A 13,119-nucleotide genomic window follows, 5' to 3' on the forward strand; every position below is an offset into this window, starting at 1 on the left:
TGCTTCTCCCCTCATGCTTGATTTGATTCAGCATGTTTCTTCTCCTGTTTATGTTCATGATCTCCTTTGCCGAGATACTGAAGGCCCTCCATATTGTAAAAACTAGTCTTGCCTAGTTTTTTCGTTTACCACTCAAAATAAAAATAATATACCCCACATATATAATTGGTAGAACCTGAAATATCAAAAAAAAAAACAACATTTTGAAAAGCAAACAAAACATTAAAAACGACTTTACTATTACACATTCAATGTATCGCTAATTGGTAGTTACGTGTATGTTAATAAAATTGACATAATTAAATATTCAATCTACTAAACTATTATTTATTTTCATATTGACCATCGACGTTTCGATTTGATCAATGAGATCACTCAATTATTTAAATATTTCAATAAAATCATCAACCGTTGATTTTAACGGATGTAGTTACGTGTCAGTTAATAAAATTAACATAATTATATATTCAATCTTTAATATTTACATATTCTATCAGTTTAGTCACTATTTTAATTCAATTAAATAAATTTAATTTAATAAATTAATCGTTTAATTAGAAGGTGAAAAGTGTCAATATATGATTAGAATGTTTTATTTATGATTTTAATTTATTTAATTAAATAATTTTTCTATCTAATCTGGTGGTGAACCGCCCCGATTGAAATGAAAATAAAAGAAGAATATTTGAATAAGTGGAGAGCCGAACCACGGTCAAGGAGAAAGATTGAGCAAGCGGACGCCCAAACCACTATGCCAAAGGTCCAAGTTAAAAATTACAACAAATTTTATTAATCCTTTAATATCTTATGAAACATCAAAAGAATAAATAAAAGGAATTTAGAATTTACACAAAATAATCCATATAATTTACCCTTATTTTAATAATTCAGTCATTTATTGTAATATAACGATTACTTTTATTAAATTAGGAGTACATATTTCAAAAATTATAAGAGTTCAAAAAAATAAAAAAAAATAAAAATTATATAAGTTGAGTATCTTCCCTGAAATTATTGAAGTTTATAAAATAGTCATTTAATTGACAAAAAAAAGACCATATAGGAAAATAGTTAAAAACTCAACCAAACTAAAAAAGAAAAATTGATAGATGCAAATAAAATCATTGTCAACAATGGATTTCTATCATTATCCGGTCGAGGGTTTAGAGTAGGTATAGACATTGACAACAAGATAATCAAATAAATAGTATTTAAATTGGAGAGACTAGAACTTATTGTTGTTGGGCTTCTTCAAGCTCCGGTATTGATGAATTCTTGTTTTGGGGGATCAGAAGCTCGGGAGTTGAGACCCTCTTCTTCAGCTGTTTTTCTGTAGACTTCTCGGTCATTGAACTTAGGTTTTGATGTCCCTCTTGATTTTCAGCAGCTTCTTCTGCTGCCTCATTTGGTGATTTGCCTCAGCATCCTGCCAAAATCATTGTATAGCAGCTTGATTAAATAAAGTTGAAAAGCCTACTAACTGGTATAGGTTCAAATTCGGTAAAAAGATAACCCCTCCCGACCTCGAACTTGCTGCATTTACTGGAAATCTGGGACCGTTTCCTGCAGATTTTGTAACTCATTCATTACCAAACTGTTGAGCTGAGACAATAAAATTGTGAGGAAAAACAAATGTTGGTTACGAGATTTATGAAAAAAAAAAAACTAATATGGTTTCATCCGAGGTATCGGCGTGCAAAGATGAATTCCATTTGAAGCATTGGATATTTGACATATATAGGACAATCAATGTGTGATATAGATAGGACAAGCTTAATATACATAGCTGCTATAATAATTAAAATGTTTAGTTAATCCAAAATTAAAAGTGAATTCATAATCACAAACGTACTCATTACTTACCGTATTTATCAAACATGTTCGATACTGTTTAGAAACCTTCGTTTGATTTTCTTGAGCTCAACCATAACATCTTCCATATCTTTTCTTTCTTCTGGTAACTCCGCTGAACAGCCCAAAGCTAAGTCCATGATCGATGCAATACAATTTGCTTTAACAACAAAGTACTCATCCTCTCTTCTTAATATATCAGCATCTGCAATATCTATCAGTCCTCTAGACAATGATCTTTTCACCCAATCTCTCATAGTCATTCCATCAGTAAAAAATTCATCAGTTGGCCTTTTCTTTGTGAAAGTTTCTAATAGGACAATCCCATAACTATAGACGTCACATTTTATAGAAACAATTCCTGCTGATCCGAATTCTGCATTTCAAGCACAATCAAAGAGCTGTTAATCCTTGATTATTTCTAAAATGGTTATCTCATTATATATACACGTACACATGAAATAATATAAAATGAAAAAAAGGGAAAATGATCATAAAAAGAAGTAAAAAATTGACCTGGTGCCATATAGCCGATAGTTGCAAGAGTCATGGTTTGTCTCATTACATCACCTTCTCCCAACAATTTGGAAATGCCAAAATCTCCCACATGTGCAACCATGTCTTCATCAAGTAGAATATTACTCGGTTTTAGGTCGCAATGAATTACAGGTGTTGGATGTCCAGTATGGAGATGTTCAAGAGCTGTTGCAACATCTATCATTATGTTCATCCTTTGTAGGATATCAAGTGAACAGTTTTCAGAATGTAACCACTTCTCAAGGCTTCCATTAGACATGAAATCAAGCACCAAGGCTTTGAAGTCAACATTAGAGCAACAAGTAACGATCTTTACAAGATTCCGATGAATTATATTACGCAAAGCTTCACATTCAATGTCAAAGCTCCTAAATGCTCCCTCTATCTGCAAATTGAAGACTTTTATTGCTACTTCCGTTCCATCTGAAAGCCTTCCTCTGTATACATATCCAAAACTCCCTGAACCAAGTAAATTGCTTTCCTCAAATTCATTGGTTGCTTGTGAAAGTTCCGAACGTGAAATTCTTCTCCATGTGTTCAAAAACGATGAGTCATCCTGAATTGGTAGAGTTGTACTCCTACCGTGGCATTTTCTATACATAATAGCTAAGACTATTAGTACTATGACAATCCCAATTGTCGGTAAGCCATAGCTTAAAGCATGCAATATCATCATCTTGGAACTTTTGTGTATGTTTTTCTTGCAAGGTGGGACGAGCAATCTTGATGGACCACAAAGTGCATAATTACTGATGAATGATGTGCTAGAAAAGTTTGGAAAACATCCATTGGTGGGAATTTCACCTTCAAGTCTATTGAAAGAAACATTAAAATATTTCAGATATGAAAGCTTTTCCAAAGACTCGGGAATGGTTCCAGAGAGATTGTTATGGCTTAAATCCAAGAATTCCAAACTAATCAAACCACCAAATGATTGAGGGATATGACCATGTAAATTATTATCAGATAGATCTAGTGAAAGCAGAGTTTGAAGACTCCCAATTGTAGATGAGATATCACCAGTGAGCAGATTATTAGACAAATTCAATTTCAATAGACTCCTCAGAACTCCAACATCAAGAGCATGAGAATTGTTAAGATAATTTGATGATAAATCTAATTCTAAGATATCTTTAAGATTCCACAGAGTTGAGGGTATTGCAGAACTCAATTTGTTGGAAGCCAAGTCAAGAAATCCCAAAGAAGTCAAATTACCAAAACAAGTGTGTATAGGTCCATGCAACTCATTCAACGATAAATGCAACGTGTACAATCTCTCCAAGCCACATATGCTTTCTGAGATGGGACCTCTTAATATATTAGAGGTAAGATTCAAAACTTGGAGATTTACCATTCGTCCTATTGAAGTCGGAATAGATCCACTCAACTGATTGTTTCCAAGTTGTAGAAGCAACACGCTGCTTAAGTTACCTATTTCCATAGGAATATTACCTTTAAGCTTACAATTGTAAGCAAAAAAGTATTGAAGGGATGTCGAAAAGTTCCCGATATAAGAAGGGAGTACACCATGCAATGGATTTTCCGAAACTAATATTTTTGTCAAATTCCTGCAATTCGACAAAGAAGAAAGAAAGGTCCACTCGTGAGTTGCAGATTCTGTGGTCAAATTATTGAATCCGATATTTAACCATTCAAGGTGCCTTAAGTTGCCAAGCGTATTTGGAATTAGGCCAAAGAAGAAGTTCTTCTGTAACTCTAGACGCTTGAGCATGGAAGCATTGGAGATAGAACTGGGAATGTTTCCGCTAAGTTTATTTCCATACAAAACAAGCCTCTCAAGCTTTGGAACATTGATCAAGGGCGGCAAATTTCCTGTTAAAAGTGCATCTTACATTATTTTTCAGTTTTAAAATTCATTGAATGCCTAATTTACTTTTCACCTTTAATGAGAGGGAATCTCAAAGTTTTGATGAAACAATAAATGATGACAGCAAAGAAGAATGATTAAAAGTTATGCAGTAAGAAATACAATCTTTATATGAGAATCAAACAGTGAAAATAACATTTCTCCATGAAGAGTTAAAAGTAGTGATTTACATGGTGAAGCAAGAGGGATTTATAATTCCATAAAAAGAAAACTCAGGGTGTCAAACTTTAACGGTGAATCCGTGTAAAACTAAAAAGTTTTACATTGTATAATTAGATGTTATCTATGTTGGTTTTTGGCAAATATCCCACATTGGTTTTGTATAAGGAGGAGGGAAAATTCTTTTGTTATAAATAGAGCCCTCCTCCTCCTTAGTTTAGCATACCACAAATATAAGTATTCTTCACTATTAAAGGTTATTTGTACTCTTTCTATCTTTGTAATATTTCTTCTATTAGTGAAATATTATTTTAGTAGTGTTCGAGGAGGTAGGCAAAATTTTGGCCTAACCTCGTTAAATTTTGATGTTCTCTTTATGTTTATTTAATAGCTATTGTCGGGTATAGTTGTTGTTAATTATTGTCCTATTAAAATTACTTGTCTTGGTAGTTCTGTCTAAGGAAAGTAGATTTTAAGAGGGACCATTGTGACCCCTCCTCTTTCCTGGGAATCTATTTTGGGGTGATTTTTAGTACAATCGTTTTCACACTAATTACCTAGATAATAGTTTTCAAGGTGAATTTGTTATTATTGGTGGAAATTAACTGAATTCCACAACAATTGGTATCATCGCTCTTGGTTTATTTTAGTATGCTCTGTGGTTGCGGCTTAGGCTGATCTTCCACATCAGAAAAAATTTCCTTGGGATAATTGGCATTTCGCATTAACAACTATTAAATAGAATTTGTAGCAGAAATGGCAGACGCAACAAAAACATCCACATCGTCGTCAACAGCTGTGACAAATGTTAGATTTGCAGTGGAGATTTTTTATGGCACCGGTCATTTCGGCATGTGGCAAAGTGAGGTTCTAGATGCCCTATTTCAGCAGGGTCTAGACATTGCTATTGAAGGAGAGAAACTAGATGATGTTGAGGAGAAAGAATGGAAGAGGATCAATAGATTAACATGTGGTATTATTCGATCGTGTCTTTCTAGAGAGCAGAAGTATACATTTTCTAAGGAAACTTCTGCAAGTAAATTGTGGAAGGCACTAGAGGAGAAATTTTTGAAGAAAAGCGGTCAGAACAAGCTCTACATGAAAAAGAGATTGTTCCGCTTCAACTATATACCAGGTACCACTATGAATGATCACATTACTAGTTTTAATCAACTGGTGACTGATCTGATGAACATGGACGTGACTTTTGAAGACGAAGATCTGGCTCTGATGTTGATGGGATCACTTCCTGATGAGTTTGAGTATCTTGAAACTACTCTACTTCATGGGAAAGTTGATGTGTCTCTCAGTGAAGTAATTGTTGCCTTGTATAGTTATGAATTGAGAAAGAAAGACAAACAAGAAAACACAAGTGTCGAAGTAGAAGCTCTTGTTGTTAGAGGCCGCTCGAAGAGTCAGAATAAAGGAAGAAGAGGGAGATAGAAGTCAAAGTCCAGATTGAGCAAAGATGAATGTGCCTTTTGTCGAGAAAAATGGCACTGGAAGAAAGAATGTCACAGGCTAAAGAACAAAGGCAAACCTGAAAGGAGAAAGGCTGTCTCAGAATCAAATGTGGTCGAGTATGATGATACAGATTCAGATTTCGCATTCGCTGCTACGCCATCAACCAGCTGTTCCAGTTCATGGCTGTTAGATTCAGCTTGTAGCCACCATATGACCCCCAATAGAGATTGGTTCTTTGATTTTAAAGAACTAAAAGGTGGAATTGTCTACACAGCAAATAATTCACCTCTTGACACACTTAGGATTGGTTCAATTCGCTTGAGGAATCAGGATGGATCAATTAGAACCTTAACAGGTGTCCATTATGTACCAGATTTAATGAGAAATCTCATCTCTGTGGGAACCTTAGAATCAAAAGGTTTAGAAGTGAGGGCAAAAGATGGGATTATGAGGATTATCTCTGGTGCACTGGTGATAATGAAGGGAATCCGGAAAAGAAACAATGTGTATTACTTTCTGGGTAGTACAATTGTTGGGACATCAGCAGTGGCAGCTTTTACTGATGAACAGGAGTCAGAAGCAACCAGGTTATGGCATATGCGCTTGGGGCATGTTGGTGAAAAATCCTTGAAATTGTTGATAGATCAAGGATTATTGAAGGGTACTCGGGCTTGCAAATTAGCTTTTTGTGAGCATTGCATCAAAGGGAAGAGGACGAGGGTGAAATTTGGAACAACAATCCATGATACTAAAGGTATTTTGGATTATGTTCATTCATATGTATGGGGGCTTTCCAAAACAACTTCATTGGGAGGAACACATTATTATGTCACATTTGTTGATGATTTTTCCCGGAGAGTTTGGGTGTATACAATAAAGACAAAGGATGAGGTGCTAGGATTTTTCCTTAAATGGAAAAAGATGGTGGAGACTCAAACAGACAGAAAAATCAAACGTCTCCGTACAGACAATGGTGGAGAGTACAAAAATGATCAATTTCTGAAAGTCTGTGAAGAAGAAGGTATTGTCAGGCACTTCACTGTCAGAAGTACACCACAACAGAATGGGGTGGCAGAGCGTATGAACCGAACATTAGTGGAGAAGGTTCGGTGTATGTTGTCTAATGTTGGGTTAGGCAAAGAATTTTGGGCTGAGGCTTTGGTCTATGCTTGTCACCTTGTCAATCGTTTACCATCGACTGCTATTGGTGGTAAAACACCATTAGAGAAATGGTTTGGAGTACCTGCTACAGATTATGATTCCTTACATGTGTTTGGTTCCACTGCATACTACCATGTTAGGGAGTCAAAGCTGGATCCAAAAGCAAATAAGGCGATCTTTATGGGGATCACCTCTGGTGTGAAAGGCTATTGTCTTTGGTGTCCAAAAACAAAGAAAATAATCTTCAGCAGGGATGTTACCTTTGATGAATCTACCATGTTGAGAAATGTGACTTCAGAAAAATTGGAGCAGACAGATGGAACTCCCAAACAGGTGGAGTTTGAAGGAAGCAGAATTGACCCAGCCAGTAAAGAAACTGATATTGACTCTCCTATGGTAGAAGAAGAGGTTCAGACCCAAGAACCTCCACAGCAACATGAATCAATTGCACTCAGAAAGGGAAAGAGGACCATTAGACAACCTGCTCGTTATGCTGATATGGTCTCTTTTGCATCACCAATTGCAATTGATGACGTTCCTGCCACTTTTAATGAAGCAGTCCAAAGTTCAGAACATAAAAAGTGGAGGATCGCAATGAATGAAGAAATGCAATCCCTTCAAAAGAATCAGACGTGGAAACTAGCTAGTCTTCCGAAGAGAAAGAAAGCAATTGGGTGCAAGTGGGTATATGCAAAGAAGGATGGATTTCCTGACAAGAATAACATCCGCTACAAAGCAAGATTGGTGACTAAAGGCTACGCTCAAACGGAGGGAGTTGATTATAATGAAGTATTTTCTCCAGTTGTAAAACATTCCTCCATCAGAATTTTGTTGGCTTTGGTAGCACAGTTGGATTTGGAACTAGTTCAGATGGATGTAAAAACTGCATTTTTACATAGAGACTTGGATGAGGAAATCTACATGACTCAGCCAGATGGATTCAAAGTTGCTGAAAAAGAAGATATGATGTGCAAATTAGAAAAATTGCTATACGGATTGAAGCAATCTCCAAGGCAGTGGTATAAACGATTTGACAAGTTTATGATAGGGCAGAAGTACACAAGAAGCAAATATGATCATTGTGTGTATTTACGCAAGCTACAAGACGGATACTATATATATCTTCTTCTTTGTGTTGATGATATGTTGATAGCTTCCAGGAGTCAGACAGAAATTGTGAAACTAAAGACTCAATTGAACAGGGAGTTTGAGATGAAGGATCTTGGTGAAGCAAAGAAGATTCTAGGCATGGAGATATCAAGGGATAAGAAATTGGGGAGGCTTTGTTTGTCTCAGAAAGAATATCTGAGGAATGTACTAAAACGTTTTGGCATGAATGAAAAGTCAAACCCAGTTAGTACACCTCTTGCTCCTCATTTCAAGCTCGGTGCATCCATGTCACCTAAAGATGATGCAGAACGGGAATACATGTCAAAGGTTCCGTATGCAAGTGTTGTTGGTAGCTTAATGTATGCAATGGTGTGTACGAGACCCGATATTTCACAGGCAGTTGGGATTGTGAGAAGGTATATGCATGATCCTGGAAAGGAGCATTGGGAAGCTGTGAAATGAATTCTGCGGTATATTCTGAACACCGTAGATGTTGGTTTGGTCTTTCGGCAGGACAAACAAGATGGTCAGTGTGTAGTTAGGTATTGTGATTCAGACTATGCAGGTGATTTGGACAAGCGTCGATCAACTACTGGTTATGTGTTTACATTTGCAAAAGCACCGGTCAGTTGGAAGTCCACCTTACAGTCAACAGTGGCTTTGTCTACTACAGAGGCAGAGTATATGGCAGTTACAGAGGCTGTGAATGAGGCAATTTGGCTTCAAGGGTTGTTTGGTGAATTGGGAATGGAACAAAAGCACATCAAAGTGCATTGTGAAAGTCAGAGTGCTATTCATTTAGCAAAGAACCAAGTTTACCATGCAAGGACGAAGCACATCGATGTTCGATATCACTTTGTACGAGAGATTCTAGAATAAGGTGGAGTCATAATCCAGAAGATTCGAACCACTGAGAATCCTGCTGATATGTTGACAAAAGTGGTAATTGCGGTCAAGTTTAAACATTGTTTAGACTTGGTCAATATTGTTACAAATTGAAAGATGAATTTGCAGACACTACTGAAGATTGGATTTTTTGAGAGACGTGTGTGAAATTTGCCAAGGTGGAGATTTGTTGGTTTTTGGCAAATATCCCACATTGGTTTTGTATAAGGAGGAGGGGAAATTCTTTTGTTATAAATAGAGCCCTCCTCCTTCTTAGTTTAGCATCCCACAAATATAAGTCTTCTTCACTATTAAAGGCTATTTGTACTCTTTCTCTCTTTGTAATATTTCCTCTATTAGTGAAATATTATTTTAGTAGTGTTCGAGGAGGTAGGCAAAATTTTGGCCTAACCTCGTTAAATTTTTGTGTTCTCTTTATATCTATTTAATAGTTATTGTCGGGTATAGTTGTTAATTATTGTCCTATTAAAATTACTTGTCTTGGTAGTTCTGTCTAAGGAAAGTGGATTTTAAGAGGGACCATTGTGACCCCTCCTTAGAGGTTCACAAAAAATCCGAATATCCGATTTTGGGTAAAAAATATCCGAAACCGGATTTTGGAAAAACCGGTTTTTTTAAACCGGATCGGATATTTAAAAACCGGATAGTATAACCGGTTTGGGAAAAATTGAACGACCGGTATTTTTACCGGATTAAAAACCGGTTTTTTTTTAAACCGGATAAAAAACCGGTTTTTTATCCGAAAAAAAATCCGGTTTTTTTAAAAAACTGGATTTTTATCCGAAAAAATCCGGTTTTTTTTTAAAAAACCGGTTTTTTGCAAACCGAAACCGGTTACACCATCCGACCCTCCAAACCAGTTAGGATCCGAACCGGTTTTTTTAAAATCCGGTTTTTGGGTTGGGGGAAAAAACCGGATCGGTTTTTATCCGATCCGGATCGGATTGAAATCCGGCTTCTGTGCATCTCTACCCCTCCTCTTTCCTGGGAATCTACATTGGGGTGATTTTTAGTACAATCGTTTTCACACTAGTCACCTAGATAATAGTTTTCAAGATGAATTTGTTATTATTGGTGGAAATTAACCAAATTCCACAACAATCTATATATATGTGTGACCGGAAGGGAGGAACAAATTAAATTGAATGTTTTTGGACTTAAAAAAAATTGAAAGGAAGCAACATACCTTCTAAATTATTGTCATGTAGATATATCCCTTCGAGCATGGTTGAGTTCCAAATATTTCTTGGAAGGCTTCCTCTGAATTTATTATCATATAATGACAAAACTTGAAGATTAGAGCATTTATTTATACTTGTTGGAATATTACCCGATAATTGATTCGTATCCAGGTAAAGTTCTTCAAGCTCGGGAAGACGGTGACACAAATCATCGGGTAAACCACCTGATAGACTATTATTGGCAAGATTAATAATCATGAGAGAAGAAATGTTGAAGATAGAAGGTGGAATTTGACCAGTGAGTCCTTTAATTATTTGAATGTTCAATATCTCCAAACTAAAAAGATTACCAAGTTCTTTGGGAATTTCACCTGCAAACACAGTGAAAATATCAACAACAAAAAATCCATTTGATCTATACTAATTTGGAAATACAAAGCTGATTAGATTAAGATATCCACGAAAAATCCATACCTTCTAAATTATTGTCTCCTAAATATAATTGCTTGAGCTGTGTTAAATTTCCAATGCTTTTTGGAATGATCCCATTAAATTTATTAATAGACAAATGCAACCATTGAAGGTTGCTGCATTTGCCTACACTTGATGGAATATAACCGGATAAATTATTCACACTTAGTAGAAGAATTTCAAGCTTGGGAAGATGGTGACAGAGATCTTCGGGCAAGCTTCCAGAAAGACTATTATGATCAACCCAAATCTCTTTTAAAGAGGTCATTCTGAAGATAGAAGATGGAATCTGACCAAATAGTTGATTGAATCCCAAGTTCAAGATCTCAAGATTGAACATGTTGACGAGTGTCTGAGGGATTGTGCCTGTGAACTTATTACTTCTCATTTTCAAGATTTTAACTCTATGTAAGTTCCCTATCCACGATGGGATTTCTCCATTAAGACCATTGAAGCTTAATCGAAGGAGACGCAAACGATTCAGCTGCCCCAATTCTTTTGGCAGATGACCATGGAAATTATTGATGCCCAAGTCAAGAGAATGTAGAAATGAAAGATTCCCAAGGTGTGGAGGAATCGTACCCGTAAGATTCATGCATGTAAGATTCAGAGCTACAACTCTTTCATGGGTGACACCACAAGAAACACCAACCCACTTGCAAACAGAAGTAGAGGTCGTCCAGTTGTTGGCCAATACATTATGAGGATCCACAATTCCATCTTTAAACTGGACAAGTGCATTCTGATCAGTGCTGAGATTCCTGACAGTTACAGCTGATGAACAAACTACGAAACATTGTATCCACAAAACATAGAGTAGTTGGAAGCAAGGGTTGCACTTCATGTTTATAAAAGGAAATAAACCAAGAAAAGTAGGAAGAGAGAATTTGAATTGATAAAGTAGTTGGATGATGAAGAAAATCGCAGAGATCATGCTCAAATACGAATTTTATAAATACATTTATTGGGACATATATTACCAAGAGATTAAAAAAAAGGTTAAACGTGGGAAGATGGAGTCTAATTATAAAATTTTATGTTAAGAGCGAACTTTTAAAATTTTAACCTGAAATATATACTGATTTGAACTTTTTAAAGGACGACTGCCTTCAACCGCCTCTTCAGTCCATCTCGATCAAAGTGGGAATATCACAATTCACAGCCATCATGGAATTACTTATCATACCCCATAGGCGTAGAATTTTCTCACTAAATTTCCATCAACTTGACATAATTTCCCAATCACAACTACCTGCATTCAAGAGCACATGATTTTCTATTTTCCAGCTAATTGTACTACTAAAAGTATTTTATTCATTCCTTATAACTTTCGTATATATATTTAATATCTACTAAAATCATATAGCTTTACTATAAGTTGATCGATTGATTATTAATGGATTATGTACCTATTAAAAACACTCTTCTTCCTTACTCTCCCTCTAAGTAGAATTAAGATTAGATATATAATTTATTAAAAAATTCTCAACCAACAACATGCATTGAATTCCCAACTACTTTCTTTCATCATTTCAGTCTCATTAACTATCTCGAAAGCAATAAACCGTTGGCATTAAATTTGATGTTATGCATTCAATATTTAGACGTGTCTTTGGAGTTCTATTTCACTTTAGGATTGAGCGACTTTTGGACAGAAGACAAACATTTCAATTTTAACAAAATCGGTGGTTTTAACTTTATCATAATTTATTTTAAAATCAATATTGGTATGAATGTACACTTAAAATTTGTTTTTTTATGGAGACTACAAAAATGGGGAAGATCAGCACATTAGATCATTTTGATAAGATTGAATTGTGCACCATTTCAGTCGTTTAAGTTGAATACTTCAAGTTGTCAGTGAAGTGACTGTACATAGTAAATAATTCATCTAGCATTGCATCATCGTCTGTAACCTGCAAGAACCAATAACATGCTCAGAAAATAAACTACACTGGCTGTTCTAACTCTAATCAATATTAGAGTTCAAGAGGCTCCCTAAGAAGAAAGCACGTAATTTGGAGGCTCCCTTCTCTCTAGAGGAAATCAAAGAAGCGATATGGAGTTGTGATGAGTTGAAGGCTCCGGACCGGACGATTTTAATTTAAAGTTCTATAAACATTGTTGGGGACTGGTAAAAGACAACTTGCAGTTGTTGCTAAATGTGTTTCATTAAAAGGGTAAGTTGCCAGCAAAGATTAATTCTTCCTTCATTTCGTTGATCCCGAAGTCGAATAACCCAATGGATATTTCAGAGTTCAGACCGATAAGTTTAGTGGGTTCAATTTATAAAATTATTGCAAAAGTGCTGTCCCGAAGATTGAGGTCCGTGATAAACTTGGTGATTAGAGAAACTCGAAGCACTTTCGTGAAAGGTAGATAATTTTTTAC

General features: G+C 35.7%; 1 protein-coding gene across 1 annotated transcript in view; it reads right to left on the reverse strand.

The window, feature by feature from the left end:
* Positions 1-11,663, reverse strand: part of LOC120205232 (receptor kinase-like protein Xa21) — a 48,630-nt gene extending 36,967 nt beyond the window's left edge. Inside the window, exons 1-2 of the mRNA XM_039205143.1 lie at positions 10,732-11,663; positions 10,263-10,628 (exon numbers count right to left, since the gene is read on the reverse strand). Coding sequence (XP_039061074.1) covers positions 10,263-10,628; positions 10,732-11,662 — 1,297 coding nt within the window. The 5' untranslated portion in view covers position 11,663. The remainder of the gene's footprint in view (positions 1-10,262; positions 10,629-10,731) is intronic.
* Positions 11,664-13,119: the final 1,456 nt, after the last annotated feature.

Source organism: Hibiscus syriacus, unplaced genomic scaffold (assembly GCF_006381635.1).
Source record: "Hibiscus syriacus cultivar Baekdansim isolate YM2019G1 unplaced genomic scaffold, ASM638163v2 tig00012370_pilon, whole genome shotgun sequence".
NCBI classification, from domain to species: Eukaryota; Viridiplantae; Streptophyta; class Magnoliopsida; order Malvales; family Malvaceae; genus Hibiscus; species Hibiscus syriacus.